At 44.8% G+C, this 19477-nt stretch overlaps 1 protein-coding gene across 1 annotated transcript in view; it reads left to right on the forward strand.

The window, feature by feature from the left end:
* The window catches only part of LOC115083955 (zinc finger protein 774-like), a 48679-nt gene that overhangs the window by 3147 nt on the left and 26055 nt on the right, over positions 1-19477 (forward strand). Inside the window, exons 2-4 of the mRNA XM_029588128.1 lie at positions 6750-6876; positions 14145-14249; positions 16147-16260. Coding sequence (XP_029443988.1) covers positions 6750-6876; positions 14145-14249; positions 16147-16260 — 346 coding nt within the window. The remainder of the gene's footprint in view (positions 1-6749; positions 6877-14144; positions 14250-16146; positions 16261-19477) is intronic.

Genomic DNA, 19477 nt, shown 5'->3' on the forward strand with positions numbered 1-19477 from the left:
ATCAGGGATAAGGGGGTTTCGTCCCTGGAAATCGGAGAGCAGTATGGGGAGTGCTAGTTTTTGGCTATCTTAAGAACTTGGCACCCTAGGCTCAGGCCTCTGCTGCCTATGCCAAAATCCAGCCCTACGTTTCCCTGTACCTTTTCAGAGGGTTGGGGAGGGGAAGAACTCTTCACCCATCCTCAACTTTTTTATTTAGTTCTTAAACTATAACTTGTGGCAAAATGCCCGTATCGTGCGGATGCCGTTTTTTTATGGGAGAAGCGGTGAGCTGTGGACGGCAAGGGCTCAGTCTGTAACCCACCTGCCCTGCTCCTTGTGAACATGACATCAGCACCAGGAGGTTTGTTTATTTATTTATGTATTTATTTATGCATTTATTTATTTATTTAAGGGGTTTTTATATACCGTGGCTCGTTAGCAAACATCACTTCGGTTTACAATGGACATTAAATTAGCAACAAGCTTTACAATCCAAAATAATTATATAATGATACATGGCTGATCTTGTGTCCAGAAACTTGTGTTTCCAGACACAAGTTACAGGCTCTGAGATGAGAGAAAATGGATGCGTAGAAGAGAGAACGCAAGAATTTCTCACAGAACGCCATGCCCGTAATCCACCTTCACTGGGAGCTTCAAATAAAAGCAGTGCTAAATTATAGCATGTGTCACAGGGTTGGGAAAATATATTTGGAAAATTTACCAGGCCAGTCAAAAATGTTTAGTAGCTAGAAAATTTATTTTTTGCTTTTTCACTTTTTTTTTAATTGCTATTATGTTCTTTAATTCTTTTTTTTTTATTTTTTTTTTATGTGCTGCTTTCTCATACGAACTTTATGATTTTCTTTGCCCTCCCTCCTTCCAGGCATCCCCCCCCCCCCCAACAACCTCACCTCCTCCAGTTTTTTTTCCCCTTCATCCAATCTCTCTCCTCCCAGTGCCAACATCTACATGATCTTTGCCCTTCAGCTTGAGTACCACCAGTCTCTCTTCTGCCAGGCCCTGAATTTTAAGCGTTCAGGTGATTTGACGCCCAGAATTTTTCCAGCCCTGGTGCATGTGGGGGAATTCCAGGTAACGGCGCTTTTGTGGGAGAAAGCAGTGTCCTGCCTTTCTGTACGTGCTCTTTTTGCCTGGTTGCCAGTAGTATATCTTGTGGTGGAAGGCTGTATTGCTCATCCAGTGTTTGCACAGAGGAACAGCAGGGTGGGGAGTCTAGGTGCTGTCATGGCTGCCTGGGTCACACTGGTTTTGTAAAAACAAATTTCTGAACACTGAAATATCCTTCCACCAATTACATTTTCTGAAAGCCGGCTAAATGATGTGTAGAAAGAGGTGTCCCATAACTTTCTCACAAATAAAATGCTGTTACTCATAACCTCCTCTTTGAACTAGAGCAAATGTGCTTTAGTGCCCTCCCCGATGAGACTTCAGCTGAAGAGGATTCTGGGTAATGGGACCATGCGTGATAAAGTTATGGTATCCACCTCTATACAGATCATGTAGTTTAGTGTCAGCAAATATATAATGTCTGACAGAACTGTTTTGTTGGGTTTATTATTATTTTTTTTTTTGTTCTTCTGAAACGGTTTTCACAAAGAAAAGTAGAGCGAGGCCCAGCTTGCCTTGAAAATTCCTAGAGCCCGTTCCCACCACCGTTCCCTGTGAAAACAGGCTCTAAGGGGACAGTTTACAAAGGGATTAGGTGTTTACTAGTGGGGGAAAAAAATACTTTCAAAATTGACCGCCCCCTCACTACATATGGGGAAAAAGGGGGTGGTCTCAGGACAGGCCTGGTAAAGTATGAGCTAGGATTTCCTTTTGAAATCGATATGCAGATGTTACCCCAGGTACTTTTTTTTTTTTACTCCTGCAAAGTAAGTGAAGTAAAGAATTCCCCCAGCACAAGCTGGCCACTGGATTTTCAAAGGCGCACTCCTTGGGCCCAAACGTTTTGTGCACACCTGCCCTACAGAGAAACTGGCCAGGCTAGTTCAGTTCAGTTGAAAAATCTGGGAGGGCAGAGCACTTTGTGAGGTCATCAGGCATTTTGAAAGCTGCCCTACTCTTGGTTTTATTTATTTATTTAATAATATTTATAGTTCGCGTCACTGATTAAAAATTGTTTCAAGTGATGTGTAACATATTACAAATAACAATACAAATCGAAACACATTCATAATGAAAATTTAAAAAAAAATGTAAATTTAAAATAAAACATTATTAATGAACTCAATCTAAATAGAGATAATACAAAAATCATACTCTCAGATCTCACGCTTCATTCCTACTCAATAATAGCTGCATCAAGTGTTAAAACATTGAGACATAAATCAGGTTTTCAGCTTTCTTCTAAACATTTATAGATCATTTTCCTCCTTAATTCAAGGGGGAGATCATTCCAGAGTGCTGGAGCACGCCTTACAGGTGATTTTTCCAGCAGTCTTAATTGTTTAGTGCAGGTTGTCACCAGTGGACTCCATTCCTTGCCTAGTTTGCTGTAGGGGATAAAAGATCTCTAAAGTTTAGTGATGCGGATATTACACAAACGTTCACAGAATGAATGTTGTTACAAGCGTGTGCAAAGGTTTCTACCTCAGAAGGAAACTAGGGGTCAGGAAGTGTTCACACGTCTCCTTGTTTTCTGGATTTGGGTAACCCAGCGCGGAACCTGGTGCAGGACCTTTTGATTATTTGTGTGACTGGGCAAACAGGATGGGCCAGGTGGTCTTTTTCTGCTGTCCCACATTGTGAGTCAGAGGTGGGCAATCTTCCTGTCGGATCTGCAACTCAGTGTTTTCGGCTAGTGTTTTTCTTAGTACTTATGTGAGAGATGAATCTTTGAGGCCGGATGTAACACGATTTCCCACCCCTTCCACCATGGTTTCAGGTTTAATTTAACATCCCCCTGAAAACCCTGGCACTTCTCTACGGAATTGCACTATTTTTACGGGGTTGTTTTTTTTTGTACACCTGCCGTACAGCCGTGGCGACCATTCAGAAGGGTCCCCTCTCTTCCCCCATATCCTCCTCCTTCTTTCCAGGTCTGGGCAGAGTCCTCCTGTGTTAGCCCCCTAAAGGGAAGACTGGTTATTTAGAGCTGAAGGCCCACCTCATTTTCACGTACACCATCTAGTAAACTTATTTAACCAGGCGGGTGATCAGTTTTTGTCTTGCTCCACTAAATTGTCTCAGACCCTCAGACGGACCTCTCGGTATAATCAAGGTACAAGCATGATGTCTTCGTAGGGAGGCTGGCTGCTTCCTGGCTGCAGACATTACATACAGATTTCCTTTCATTTCAGACCTACCCCATCACAGCTAATGATATGTAGCTATAGATGTATATAAATTGCCAAGCAATAGAAAAAGAACAGTAATGAATCATCTTATACTCAAAATAAGACTTCAATATTTATTTTTAACAAAGCCTAAAATATTTTTTACAAATTGCATAGAAAAACAAAAAAAATCACACCAACATCAAACCATACTTTTTATACAAAACTTGTTTTACCAAAAATATAGAATCACAACTATAGCTGCAGACAAAATTATTATAAAATTCACATAATATCAACCACTAAATTGTAGCTGAAGATGAACCCTCGGCTTGGAGAGTGAAAAGGTCCAATGTTGTAGTATGATGTACCAGGGGTTAGCATCAAAGAGCTGTGACTGTCCGATTAAGGAAAAGTGCTCAGCCTTGAGAACAAAGATACAGATGTTCAGGAAAACCCCGACAAAAGCCTTATTGTTTCGCCCAGTTGGGGCTTCATCAGGGGGTATAAAATGTAACACATAGGTCTTTTTGTTGTTTTGTAGACACCTATGTAAAATCCAAATAAACTATAAAGTAACTACTTAAAAAATATAGTTAGATTATGTGCTCACGGCGTCTGCCTGACGGAGTCACTAAATTCCACAATCCGATTATGTGCTCACGGCGTCTGCCTGACGGAGTCACTAAATTCCACAATCCGATTATGTGCTCACGGCGTCTGCCTGACGGAGTCACTAAATTCCACAATCCGATCATGCGCTCACGGCGGCTGCATCTAGAGATGGACCTAAGTTTATTGAAATCAATGGGCAGTTCTTTCCTATTGAGTAGCAGAAAACATCTTTCACAAGGTACGTATTGTGCGTAGACTGAGACTGCTGTTGGCCTTGGACCATTTTCCAGCAGTAATGCAGATGTCTGTCATCCGTGGCCTCGGTTATCCCAGCTCAGCTGTTTTTGGGCCTCCCAGCCTCTGCGTTGCGGGTACTGCTGATGGCTCAAAACGCAGCAGCACCACACATTCTGGCTGGGGCCTCACGAAATCAGCTGGTGACTCTGATTTTTACCATCCTGACACTGGCTTCCCTTGTTTGGCCTATAAAGTTTTTAAAACTCATTTAAACTTCAAGGTACTGCACTGGGTAGCTCCGTCATGCATTAGTGCTGCCTTGAAGATTTATGTTCCCACTCGTTTGCTGAGGTCATGAGGCAGGAATTTATTTCTTTAGAAGTTCCATTGATTAAACCTTTTAAGCCTGCGTGAAACCAGAGGCCGAATGTTTGCTGTTGTCTGTCCACTACTTTTGGAATTCATTACCTGAGAATCTACTGTCCGAAGGATGTATAAAGACTTTTAGGAAAAATATTTAAGGTTTCCTATTCAAGCAGGTCTTTGGAGGTTGAGTTGACTCAGCTTTCTAGTTAGCGTGGCAAAAATGTTTTGCATTGGTGGTGCTTAATGTTTTCTGGCAAATACTGTTTTCATTTTGGTTTTAATTCCATATGTTTATTTGGTACTCACCTAGGAAGTTTTGGTAGGTAGGTAAAAAATATTTTAAATAAAGAAAATATACCCTCCTGAGCCAGCTATAATGTATCTAAAAAAAAAATATGCATTTACTTTTATTGCCTAGCAAAGGTCAGTACGTCTGGTTCCCCAGAACCAGCTTTCTGATGCAGCTTCTTTGGAGAAAAAGGATTGCCCTTTGATATGTGATAAAGCTGTATATAAACACTGGCGTGCCTGGGCTGTCCTCCGTAGTATTTCTGTGTGCGGTGTGCTGGTCGTGGCTGAAATTCCCCAGGTCTGCCTCCTAAGGAAGGCATCCGCTGGATCATAATTTTTAGTCACATCAGCGGTGCATTCACTCAGATTCCCTGCAGAAGTTCCTAAGTACCACAGTAAGTCGCGGTCCCACTCCTGCAGGCAGCCTGTGGGCACAGAGCTTTGAAATGACCATTTCCGGAAAACTGAACTATTAAAACTGCTCGTTTCCAGTTGTTTGAAAACAGCAGCACTGTCCCTCCGAGCCAATTGGGAGTAACACATGCAGGTGTAAGATTCTGCGGTACTTTTGTACCTGCCTTGTAGCTACAAAGATATGCATATACTTTGCACCTGCCGTTTGGGTTGCACACTTGAAAATACACATGTAAACTTGAAAAATTAAATGTACACAGAAACACGATAGTAGAAAATGGCCACATGGCCTATCCTGTTTGCCCATCCACCCAACTAATTTAGCTCTACAATGCCCATCACGCCCTTAAAGATCTCCTGTATTCCTTCCATGCTTTCTTGAAGTCAGATGCCGGTTTTGTCTCCACCACCTCCACTGGGAGGCTGTTCCATGCATCCACCATCCTCTCTGTAAAGAAATAGTTCCTAACGATTACTTCTGAGCCTACTTCCTTTTACCCTCATCCCATGACCCCTCGTTTTAGAACCTCCTTTCCATTGAAAGAGGCTCACCTCCTGTGCATGGAAACCTTTGAGATATTTAAATGTCTCTTATCATATGTCCCCTGTCTTGCCTTTCCTCTGTGGTATACATTTTTAGACCTTTAAGTCTATCCCTATATGCTTTAGAACAAAGACCACTGACCATTTTAGTAGCCACCCTCTGGACTGCCTCCATCCTGTTTATATCCTTCTGAAGGTGCGGTCTCCAGAATTGTACACAGGATTCCAAGTGAGGTCTCACCAGGGACCTATATGGAGGCAATATCACCTCCCTTTTTCTGCCGACCATTCCTCTGCATTTTTTTAGCATTAAAACTTAGCTGGCAGACCTTACCATTCCACGAGCTTCGGCTAGATCCCTCCTCATGTTTTCCTCACCATCCTGGCTGATTTACCCTGTTACAGATTTTGGAATGATCGGCAAAAAGGCAAACTTTTCCTGCAACTCTTCCGTTTTATGTTGCTCACAAAAATGTTGAAAAGGACCGGTCCAAGTACCGATTGCTGAGACATAGCGCTAGTAACATCCTCTCCTCAGAGAGAAATCCATTTACCACCACCCTTTGTCACCTCCCACTCAGTCAGTTTCTAACGCAGTCACTCCAGAGCCCATACCAAAGGCGCTCAGTGTATTTATAAATCACTTATGCAGAACAGTGTCTAAGGCCTTACACTTGTATTTTTCCCCGCCTGACCTATCGCTGACCCCAGGAGAGCCCATTTTTACCCAGGTAAATATAACTGCCTGATAAGCCCAGGTAGATATATTTACCCATTCAGCTGGGACACCTTTTTTTCACTCTAGAGCATGCAGCTGGGTAACTCCTCGGTTACCCAACTAGATCTTTCTGAAAACTGACCTCTGATTGCCCCATAGGAGAAATGGGTGAAGAAATATGATTTGAAGACTGCTGTGAGCACCAGGTTGCGATTGGTGGCAACGGTGGGGGATCTGATTGGAGCAGAATATATTAAGAGGTAAACTGTTTTGCCTTTCAGGCACCAAAATCCATAAAAGAACTCGCCACCTACTTTTCGGAGGACGACTGGAAGGACTTGGCAGGCTGGCAGAAAGATCTTTACAAGGACGTGATGAAGGAGAATTATGATCTGTTGGTCTCACTGGGTAAGATGCGGTTCTCACCATTTCATTAGCATTCGTAGAATAATTCAACAGAGTCGGCTCTGCTTCTGCTGACACCAGCTAAATGTGTTTATAGGTTTTACAGAAAGTTAGTGCTCATCATTTTGGCAGTCAGCAATAAGCAGTCTTTTTTTTTTTTTTTTAGCCATGTATGGCTACAGCAAAAGTGCTTACTATTGGATCGGGCGTGTCTGTTTGTCTGTACGCATGTGTGCATGGCCTCGCATATCGGAGGAGGAGCTGGAAGCAGGGTGCGAACAGCAGCAGCGGGAGTCTGTACTGCTGCTCCAGCCACAGCAGCTGGAGAGTGGGAGGAGTTTTTGTGTGTGTTTATTTTTTGCATTGTACCCTGCTATGAGTTGTATTGAGGATTAGCGGGGTAATACATTAGCTAAAAGAAATACACAAATCCCTATGCATACATCCAGAGGCCCACCCTGGCCAGAACCCCACCCTGGCGTCATCCGTTTTCCCCAGGGAGAGGGGAGGGCAGTTTTCAAGAGGGGGTTTCTGAGGGTAAATTTCTATGAAGATTGCCCTCTAACAGTCCGATGCAATATTGGCGCGTGAAAAACGGGCACGCATGATCGAGCACCCGCTTTCCTAACACGTGTCCATCCAATTCACTCAGGCATGCGATGCAGCAGGCAAATGAATCACTGTGTTAAAAAGGAGGCGCTAGGGGAAATTGTGCATCCCTAGCTCCACCTCTGCTTCGGGTGCCCAGGAGAAGGGGCTGTGTGTGGGTTAGGAAACGGGCGCTTAATTTGTCCGCTGTCAAGACTTTTTTTTTTTTTTTTTTTTTCAGGTTGCTGCTTTCTGTGGTTCCTCTGGCTTAATATCACCATGAAATTAAGTCTGAGGAAAAGCAGTATTTTCTGCTTTTTAGTTCTACTTTTAGGGCTCCTCAAAACTTAAACGCCAGCTCCGGGGCTGGTATTAATTTTTGAGGGCTAAAATGTGTGCATCTGGTGCACGGTTGTTTTTTTACACCGGGAGGTAATAGCTAATAGCCTCATCAACATGGCATTTACACGTGATGAGCGCTATTAGCTACGCGCGTTTTGGACACGCTAATCCCCTTATTGCCCAAGGGGTTATGGACGCACGTCTAACCGCGGGTTAACCTGTGCGCTAGCCTGAGTGCACGATATTGCATCAGCCTGTAAGTTTTGGATTTAATTTTCGGTTTGCTTAATATGCTTTTCTCCAGGAGCTAAGCTGTCTTAGATCTGGTCAATAATTTATTTTATTTATTTATTTATTTATTTATTTATTTATTTAAGGTTTTTATATATTGACTTTCTTGATACAAATCAAATCAACTCGGTTTACATCGAACAAGCAGTAACTATAAACAACCATTAATCAGAGACAATTTGAAAGGAGTATAAAGTTACATTATAACAAGGATATGTTAACTTGGAGTAAGAAATAAGAGAGGGCACGAAAAGAGGGTATAATATACAATGGAGTATGAGGGAGGCAAGGAACAGTATTCATTATAACTTTTAAATGTTCTTATAGTAGTAATTTGTGTACATGATTTAGAGCTTGTTTATATGTATAATTGCTAGAACAGATTGAAATCAGACTGTTGGGTTGTGATAGGAAATGGTTGTGATAGGAAAGCTCTAAGTGACATTAGTTACCGCAAAAAGTTGTGTTACTGGCTTAGAACAGCGCTATTCCCTCTGAGCCAGTCCTGATCCAATGTATCATCGTGGTGTTACGGGACACTCATCCCTCTGTGCCAGTATTGACCCAGTGTATCAGGATGTTGAAGCTGCATCGATAAAGTTATTTAAAAAAAAAGAAAGTGTTTTTCCTTATCCTGCTAGACTAGTCCAGACAATTGGATTTTACTCCATCCCCTCAGCAGATGGAGACAGAACACCCCTTTTCCTCCATGATATCACTAGATAAAGGGAGCTGCAGCCTGGGCCCTTGCCAATAGTCTTTCTCCAGCAGATTTTGGACACATGGATATTGTGCAGAAGGGATATTCCCTGGAGCTTCCATTTTACATTACCAATACCTTTGTGATTTCCCTCTGTACGTTTATTGCCAGGAGAGAAGCAGTAAGAACTGCTCTGGAAAACCTTCAAAGATTTGAAGCTGTGATTTTGGTCCTGACAGAGGCCCAGAGCCAGGAGAGATACTCAATTCATTTTGTGGCCCTAAAGAAGTTGGGTCTTTTTTTTGCCCTTTCTTGGACATGAAAGGAGTCAACAAATGCCTCTGGGTTCCACATTTCAGAATGGAGAAATTTTTGTGCCATTGGCGTGGCAGTAAGGAGATGGGAGTGCTTTCATCCTTGTACCTGGCAGAGGCCTATTTTCATAATCGCATTTGGAAAGCTCACCGGAGATTTCACATGTTTTGTGTCCTGGGACAATATTTCTAGTCCAAAGCTTTGCTGTTTGTACTCACTGCAGCTCCAAGGACCTTCACCAAGTGATGGTCACAGCTGCATTGGCCCTTCACAGGGAAGGCATTATGTTGTATCCCTACCTAGACAATTGCTTATCGAGGCCAAATCATTCCAAGAAAATTATTTGGTGTCTGCCAGAATTGTCCAGGTCATGGCATGCCTAGGTTGGGTGATAAACTATTCAAATAGCAGGCTAAGCTCTTTCCAGCCTTTAGAATTCTTGAGAGCCCAGTTCAATATATATAAATATAGGGCAAGTCTTCCTAATCCAAAAAGAGGTTGACAAGTTAGTGACGCAAGTGCAAGCATTTTGGTCTTAAAAGGGTGCCCAAAGTGTGAGACTCTCGCCAACTTTTCGGATTTATGGTGGCCACCTTGGACTTAGTTTAATGGGCCATGGTTTACATGTGACCTCTACACTTGTTCCTGCTGTCCCATTGGTCTCCCAAGTCTCAGAACTACGAAATTCATCTCCCTGTGCTGCTCCTGGCAAGGGTCAGCCTGAACTGGTGAGAGACACCCTCAAATTTGTTGAAGGGAATGGATTTGGACTTTTGTTTTTGAACTGTTATACCCTCAGACTCAAATGCAATGGGACGGGAGGGCCTCTAGAACAAAGAGAGAGCAGCATGGGATTTATGTAATGTTTGGGTACTTGCCAGGTATTTGCGACCTGGATTGGCCACTGTTGGAAACAGGATACTGGGCTTGATGGACCCTTGCTCTAACCCAATATGGCAGTCCTCGTGTGATCCATAATTAGGCTGGAAATCAGGGTCATCAGGCTAGCCTTAATACAGTTCCTTTCATCAGTGAAGAGAAAGTCAGTTTGGTTACTACTAATCAATGCAACTGCAGTCACATAAGTGAACAAGCAAGGGGGCACACCAAATCCCAAGTTAACCCAGGAGATTTCCAGTTAATAGTGGACCAGTGGGGCATTCTCTTTATGGACCTGATGTCAGCCTGCAAGAGTTCCAAGATCAACAGGTTCTTCAGTTGCCAGAAAGAATGGGGCTTCAGCGGAAAAGATGCTTTGATTCAGCCATGTTATATCATATAGTGACATATAATTTATTATAATAACTTTTATTTCAATTACAAAAAATATTTTAATAAAGATCTTTTCACAGTTATTTGCATTTTAAATATACAAAGGAATATATGTTTCCGAAAACATTTAATATTAAAAAACATCCATTCACACACACATTAAAAATACTTATTTATTATCTCTCTCATAGTGAAATTTCTTTTCTCCGTTATTATTGAGAGAAACTCTTTCTTGTTTTTTCTTCACAGTACTTTATAATACTCCCGACATGTTTTGCCTTCCCACAGGCTTCTTCAGGAGAGTATGTTTCAATTCACTACTGAACCCATATCTTCCAAACGGTCTTCCCAAGTATCCCCATGCATATATAGTCTCAAATTCCGACTTTATTCATCAAGATCTCCACTGAATAAATGTCCAGTTCTCACTCAATTTTTCTTTCTTCTAATTGCTTCCTCACCGAGAAACACACAGACGCTCACCTCCTTTTAGCATCTCAAGGGACGGATAAACTCTCCACCTTGAAAAATCCACAGACGCTCACTTCCTTTTAGCGTCTCACCGCCATACCTCCCAGGCAACCTGTTTTCAAATGCCTGGGAGGTATGGCGGTGAGACGCTAAAAGGAAGTGAGCGTCTGTGGATTTTTCAAGGTGGCAAGTTTATTCAAAGTGACAAATCCCTTTTGGAAGACTGTCAGGCTATTTATATTGTTTGACAGCCCTCGTAGGGACACGGCAGATTCCAAGGCTACTCTGGCCAGATACATCAAGGAGGAGATTGCATTGGCATTTGTGCTGAAGGACCAAAGAATGCCAGGTGCATCATGGGAAGAAGCCTTTGTAGTAACCCCAGAGGGTATCTGTAAAGCAACAACCTAGTTGTCTTTGCATTCCTTTGTTAAATGTTACAGACCGGATGTAACAACCAAGGCAAATGCTGCGTTTGGGGTAGGTGTTCTCAGAGCAGCCCTGTCTTCTTCCCACCCAGACTAGTCTAATCTAATCTTTAGTAATTCCCACTTGTCTGGACTGGTGTAGCAGGATGATAAGGAAAGAAAAATGTAGTCATACCTGTTAATTTCCTTTTCTTGAGTCCTGCTAGACTAGTCCACAACCCATTCGGGAACACAAGATACAAGGCCACAAAATCCTAGCTTTTCTGTGAATTATTTGAATATATGTGTTATGTTTGGTGGCTTGCAGGACAAACCCACAAGCCACCGCATTCATCCTGTCGCTGTCAGCAACAGGGACCCTCGTCTGCGGTGGATGCTGCCAGCCTTTCCTCACACAGTAGGACCCTGCCTGAATTGCCGCCTCTAGCTTCCCCCATAGGCATGCGTGCACGACATCTCAGCATTTAAAGGGCCAGTGGCGGGAAAAGGTTGCAGCACCCTTGGATGACATCACCTGCATCATTCATATGAAAGAGCCCATCAGATGTCCTTAGCTTGCCTCACAGCAGGTCCTTCTACCATTGGTAGTGTGTGTTGCCAGTGTCCTTATCCTGTATCCAGCCTTGCCTCATCTCTCCAGCCTGCCCTGCCTCATCCAGCCTTGTCTTGTCTCTCCAGCCTTCTCCGCCTTGTCTGCTTTGTCTCTCTTCTCCAGCCTGACCTACCTGGCCTTTCCAGCTATCTTGCCCATCTGCCAGTCCTTCTTGTCTTCTCCTCATCTTCTCTTCGGACTGCTTCCCTGGATTTGAACTTTTTCCTGGATACTGACTACGCTTGTCTGCTACCCAACTCTGACCCTTTGCCTGGACATTGGTCATCCTTGTCTGCCCCCTTTCTCTGACCCTTTGTGGCCCAGGACCCTCCATCTGTGCCATCTTCCAAGAGACCATCACCTAAGTCCTGCTGGCTCCTGGAACCCAAGGGCTTAACCTGCAGGGAAAGGGACTGGTATAGGTGAAGCCCTACACCAATCTCTTGCTAGCCAGCTTCCACCAGCTGTCATTGAGGGCCTACGAGGTTCACCCCACAGGCTGTGTCAACCTCGCCATAGCCACAAGGGTTCACATCGCTTATAATATGTATATACACATGAGGGGGAGTCAATAAATAAGGAGAATTTAAAGTGTTTTGATGCTCTCTGTCCTTGCTTATCCTTCAGGAAATATAGGGAATGTGATCCTCTCAGTTGGACTCACTTTGTGTCATCTGTTCTGTTTCCTCATCCTTAAATGTCTCCTCCTGCTTAGGGCATACTTTCTTCTGGCAAGGATAAGGCACTATTGGTTTAGGTGCTCACTCGATTGCTTTGACAGGTTATTGGGAAGAGGCCGGGCTGAACCTTCCTTTTTCCAGTGATGATGTCAAAGAGCAAAAGGCTTCTCCTCTGTCTCCACCAGCTGGGGGACAGAGTAAAAAACACTTTGTCTGGATTAGCAGGATTCAAGAAAAGGGAAATTTCAACAAGTATGACTGACTAAAATAAAGTATTGGAGGTGAGTTGTTATAATGCCATCCTCAGTGGTTATGCAGTCGGATGAAAACAGGCCTTTGATAGTACCCTTCCCCCCCCACTCAAATCTCACATTTTGTCTTTCCAAGTTTTTTTGATTTATAGAGGACCCAGGCCATTGGTGTTGGCATGCTCATCCCTACCGAGACTCCTTGCTAGGTGTGAATCATTAGACCATCTTAAGAGTTGTGAGAGACTCTTTTTACAATAAACTTTGCAATAACTGTGAGTTAACTGGGGTTCTTCCTTCATTGATTATTAATCCACTCGTAAAAAAAAAAATACAAAGTTTTGTTGGGTACTGTGAGTAAGAATCTCAGTCTGAGATCTATGTGTCACATACAGATGATATAAGACACTGATGTGTAGTCGCAGCTCCTTTTTCTGCTATGCTGCTAATTTGTGTGTGTGTGTGTGTGTGTGTGTGTGGTAGGTGGGAGAGGAGAGGAGGCTTTAACACTTTATCTGAGAGCACATCTTGCTAAATGAACATGGATAGATGCAGTCATGGGCATTCCCCCCTCCATCCCCTCCGTTATATGGCGTTTTCGCGTTGGCTCATGACACTGGGGCATGAGTTGTGGGTCTGGAAGCAAAAAAAGAGAAGAGTCTCCAGAAACGAAGGACAAAAAAACTTTTAGGTGAACTGTCGGAATGGACCTGGTCACGACTGCCATTCCAGCTGCAGTGAAGGTCGGGTCTTAAGGAGACCAGTCCAAGAAATGATTGAAATCTTTGCTGAACTGCAGGCCGTACTGACTCACCGTTCTTCCACCCAGTAAACCACAAAATATTCATTTTTCTGTGAATTATTAGAATATACTTATTTATATAAATATTTATTTATTTAAAAAATTTTGTATACAGTCGTTCGAAATTACATCACAACGGTTTACATAGAATATTTAAAAAACACAAGGTATACATTGGAGTTTTCTAAAACATATTCAATAAAAAAACAATTACCTTAATAACAGCAGTACCAAACAGAACAAGGGAGATAATGGCAGTCCTTAGCTCTTGATGTTATTATCCTTTTCTCTAGGTTGTCTGAGTATGCTTGTTCAAACAGACAGGTCTTTAAGGCTTTTTAAAATTTTTTGAGTCTGTTTCGAGTCTCAAATCAGCAGGCATCTGTATATATACACGCATGAGGGAGAGTCAATAAATAAGGTGAATTTAAATTGTTTTGATGCTATGTGAAAATTCACCTTATTTATTGATTGATTTCCCCTTCGTGTGTGTGTGTGTGTGTGTGATTTTTTTTTTACACATTTTTGTTTTTTATTTGCAGGGTACCCAGTTGTGAAACCTGACATCCTGTCAAAAATTGAAGGAGGGGATGGGCCAGCCACAGGGGGGTCTCAGGGCAGAGAGACTCCAGGGAGCTCCCACGCTGGTGAGTGATGTCAGTGCGGGTCCTGGAAGCTAGAAGCTGGAGTCCAAGGGGCAAATGGAGACGTGAATACAGATTTATTTACAGGATTTAAATCCTCCTGTCCACAATTCTAGGCAATGAGCTCCACTGAGATGAGATGCCCCAGGCCTTCCCCGCACTCTAAGCCTGAGTCACACACTTCATCCAGGGCATCTCGCCTAGTAGCATAGTAGCTGTCCTCTCTGCCCCAGTTGCCCCTGCCTGACTTGTTCTCCAGCCATCTTCCTCTCTCGTCCTTAATACCTTCCATGCTTGAATTCTGGTACCATCTTGGTTACTACTACCTATCAGGCCGATACAGTACAGTGCGCTCCGGTGGAGCGCACGGTTAACCCGCGATTGGACACGCGTTTTCGGCGCGCTAGCTTTACCCTTATTCAGTAAGGGGTAATAGCGCGTCGAAAACGCACGTCCAACCCCCCGAACCTAATAGCGCCCGCAACATGCAAATGCATGTTGATGGCCCTATTAGGTATTCCCGCGCGATTCAGAAAGCAAAATGTGCAGCCAAGCCACACATTTTACTTTCAGAAATTAGCGCCTACCCAAAGGTAGGCGTTAATTTCTGCTGGCGCCGGGGAAGTGCACAGAAAAGCATGGCGATATTAAGTCGGAGGTCCCGAAAGTTAAAAAAAATTTTGAAATCAGCTCGCAGGTTGAAAACCGATGCTCAATTTTGCTGGTGTTCGGTTTCCAAACCCGTGGCTGTCAGCGGATTTGAGAACCGACGCCGGCAAAATTGAGCGTCGGCTGTCAAACCCACTGACAGCCACCGCTCCTGTCCAAAAAGAGACGCTAAGGACGCGCTAGTGTCCCGAGCGCCTCTTTTTGCTGCGGGCCCTCATTTGAATACAGAATCGCATGCACAGGAGAGCGGGCGTTCGCCTGCTCTCCCGTGACTTTTACTGTATCAGCCCGTATGCTGGCAGGCGATTCCAGGCAAAGGCTGCACTTGTACTGGGTGAGTGAGATTCCCAGTGGGACACACACAGGGCCATATTTAAGGAGTGGTCTATAGTTCTGTGGATGCTATTGTTATAGTGAGGTGGCGGGGAGGCCCCTATCAACTTCTTCCTGCTCCTTTTGGGTTTCCAGCTCAAATCGTCCACTGTTGGGCCACGGTGCCATGAGCCTTCAGTCAAAACTAGCTGGAGACTTTTCCACAATTTGTTATGTACCTCAGCCCTAAGTTTCTTAATCAGTGCAGTGGCACAACGCTGCCGGGAGTTCCCTTTTGGAACCCCATAATCTGCCCTAAATCTGGCCACTAGGTGTTGCTGTTGCTTAATGACCCGGACTCTCGGCCCCCCCCCTAGAGGATAAGTGTGTCGCTTCCACGTTATCCCCAACCCCGGCCGACACCAGGAGCGGAAGACTCGAGCCAGCAGTTCAACCCGGGTCCTCTGCACGGCAGCGCGCAACACTCGCCACCAAGCTGGGTCAAAGTCTTTAGCAGTTGTACGTTTTCTTTTTTTTTTAAGTGGGAATTTCCTTTGGAGCCAGATTTCTGCGCACTAGTTCAATACAGTGCAGACTTGACACTTTACAGGATTTTACCTCAGTGAGGAGAAGCGGGATTTGGTTGTGCAATTTTCTGTGGTCCTGGTGACGAAACTGCAGGATTTTGCAGACCAGTCTTAAGGTTGGCGCAAATGCTCGAACGAGCTGCACTTGCAAATTACTCACAGTGTTTTTTGTTATTGTCTCCTTGTTCTTAAATCTGGCCCATAGGGTCAGTCTGCGAGAAACGCCTGCATCTGCTAAGATGATGTTCATTCTTCTGCATCCTTTGTTCTCAACCCTTGGTGAACAAAACCCCTCCAAAGAACATAAAAAACATATTCCTCCTCTCCTGCAGGATATCCCGTTCTGAGACCTGATATTCTGCTGAGAATTAAACAAGGGGAGAAGCTGTATTTCAGGGACCAGCAGGAGGTGAAGGAAGGCGAAACGTCCAAGAGATCCTGCGCAGGTTGGTAAAGATGTCGTCACTACTGCGGTTCTAGAGTCGGGAGAGGGGGATGGGGAAGTCGGCGTGCTGGGGGGGGGGGGGGGGGGGAAGAGGAAAAGGGGAGTCTGGGCATGCTAGAGTCGGGGGAGAGGTATGCGAGGGGGGGAGAGGGGAATGGGGGAATATGTGCATGCTTTGCTGAAGGGAATAGGGGTTTGACGCAGACTAAGGTCAGGAAAAGGAATGGGGAGTCCGGGCATGCCAGAGTTGGGGGGGAGAGAGGATTAGGGAGACTGGATATGCTAGAGTTGGGAGAGAGGAACTGCGAGTATGGGCGCTGTAGGTTAGCGGGGAGGGAAGCAAATAGTCTGACCATGCTAGGGTAGAGGAAACAGCGTATCTGGGCAAGCCAGGGTAGGGGAAGAGTGGTATGAGAATAAGGGACTGTGGGGCTCTGAGCTCTGTAGGAGAGTTAGGAGGGAGAGGCTTTAAGGTCAGTGGGGTGGGGAGGACTCTGGGTATTCTAGGACTGGATAGAGTGGACAGGAGGGGAAGGGCTCCGAGTACTCTAAGACCAGGGTAGAAGGATTTGCATATGGCTGGGGTTTATCTGCTATTGTGATAACATGAATTCAGGAAATTTAAGGGAGGATGACAAGTTCCTGAAAGGACTGAAGATTTGTGCCTTCCCCCCACCCCCCAACCCAATTTCCTTCATTTGGATCGTTGCAAATATTCTCCATCAAGTGCCATTAGCGGAGCCATCCCCGTACTGTCTGCTGGGCTGAACATTGTCACTCGCCTTTACTGGGTCAGCCTATCATTTTGAAGTCAGAATTTTAGTTCTAGAGTTAAAGGAAAATTGGTTCTTACCTGCTAATTTTCGTTCCTGTAATACCACAGATCAGTCCAGACCAGTGGGGTTTATGCATCCCCACCAGCAGATGGAGGCAGAGAAGAAAATCTTTGAGGCACTGCTACATAAATGAGAGGGCCCCCTGCAGTCTCTCAGTACTGACCTGTACTCAAGCCAAGGTTAGAAATCCTCCCCCCATAATCAGGCAAACCGAACCACCACAAGGTTGGATACCCTTGAACTGGAAACAAATATAACTCCAGTATCCAAACAGTCAGACAACCACTTGATCCAACGAAAAAACAGAACAGATTAAATGGTAAAAAACCTCTTTGACATACAGAGAAGAGTACCAGGAAAATCAATCTTTTGGCAACAATGCCGGGGCAGGCCTCTGGACTGATCTGTGGTATTACAGGAACGAAAATTAGGTAAGAACCAATTTTCCTTTCCTGAACATATCCAGATCACTCCAGACCAGTGGGATGTACCAAAGCAACCCTACACTGGGCAGGAACCCGAAAGACCCGCTCTCAACACACTTTCACTGAAAGTAGTATCCTCTTGTGACCGAACATCCAATCGGTAATCCTTGGTGAAAGTATGAAGCGAGGACTACACCTTGGCCCTACAGATCTCTTGGGGAGATAACAACTGACACTCCTCCCAAGAGGCTACCTGCACGTTAGTCTAATGTGCTTTCAGACCTGTCAGACTGGCTCGACCCTTACAAATATAGGCTGAACAAATAGCTTCTTTCAACCAATGAGCCAAAGTAGCTTTGGAAGCTTTCTCTACTTTCCTTGGTCCACTGAACAACACAAACAGGTGATTTGACCATCGAAAGGAATTAGTGACCTTCAAATAAAGTAACAGAATGCGACGCACATCCAAAAGATGGAGATCTCTACCTCTGCTGAATCCTAAGACCCTTCCGAGAAACCTGGTAATTCAACTGTCTGATTCACATGGAAGGCAGAAACCACCTTTGGCAAAAAAGAAGGCACTGTACACAAAGACACTCTCTCTCGTTAGTAATCCGTAAAAACGGATCGCAACAAGATAGGGCCTGTAGTTCTGAAATCCGTCTGGCTGAGCAAATCGTAACCAGGAAAACCGCCTTCAATGTAAGGTCCTTCAAGGAAGCTTGTCCCGATGGCTCAGAAGGTGCCTCACAGAGAACCTGCAAGACCAAATTGAGGTTCCAATCTGGACTCATCTTTCTGAACTGGAGTTTGTACATGCTTCACCCCCTTCAGAAATCGGATGACATCAGGATGGGCGCCAAAGACTTACCCCGTACCTTGCCTCTGAGACAACCCAAGGCAGAAACCTGGATGCGGAGCGAACTATAGGCCAAACCTTTAAACAAGCCCTGCTGAAGAAAGGACAAAATATGCGGGACTGTCGCTGACAGAGGGTCCAGATGTTATTGTAAACACCAGGTCTCAAAAACCTTCCAAACCCTGATGTATGCCATGGAGGTAGCAGGCCTTCTCACCTGCAGAAGGGTAGTAATTACTGGTTCTGAATATGCCTTCATGCGCAAGTACCGCCTCTCAAAAGCCAAGCCTCGAGACAAAAGTGATCCTCCCGATCCGAAAATATGGGCCCCTGTCGCAATAGACCTGGCAGATGAGTCAGTCGAAGAGAACTGTCCACCGCTAGATACGCCACGGCCATTCGGGTGCCAGCAGCACTACTGTTCCTGGATGCAATTCTATGTGCCGTAGTACTCTACCTGTGAGTGGCCACAGCAGAAACATGTACAGAAGAATCCCCCTCGACCATGAGCACATTAGGGCATCCAGTCCTACTGAACCGGCCTCCCTTCTGCAACTGAAGAATCTTGTCGTCTTTGCATTGGCTTGCGTTGCCATGAGATCCAGCTGCGAAACCCCTCATCTGGCACAAATGTGATTCCAGGCTTCCGGGGACAATTCCTACTCCCCGAGATTGAACTGCTGCCTACTGAGGAAGTCAGTCTGCACATTGTCTATGCCCGCTACATGTGAGGTTGCCAGCCCCTTGAGGTGAAGCTCCACTCACGCAAACAGCTGAGCTTCTCAAGCCACCGTGTGACTCTTTGTTCCTCTTTGACAGTTGAACCATACAACCCTGAACCAGAGGCAGAAACTCTTCTAGGGCTCTTTGCACTGCCTCATCTCCAGACGATTGATGGACCAAGTCGCCTCCGCCACTGATCAAAGCCCTGGGCAGATCGACCCAGGTACACTGCTCCCCAGCCCTTGAGGCTGGCATCTGTGGTCACTACCACCCAGTCCGGAGTCTCCAGGTCCACTCCCTTCTCCAGGTTGCTCCTTGACATCCACCATGAAAGGCTGGACTGGGATTCCGTTAGAAGAGGCAGTGGCAGATGAA

Source organism: Rhinatrema bivittatum, chromosome 2 (genome assembly GCF_901001135.1).
Source record: "Rhinatrema bivittatum chromosome 2, aRhiBiv1.1, whole genome shotgun sequence".
Lineage (NCBI taxonomy): Eukaryota > Metazoa > Chordata > Amphibia > Gymnophiona > Rhinatrematidae > Rhinatrema > Rhinatrema bivittatum.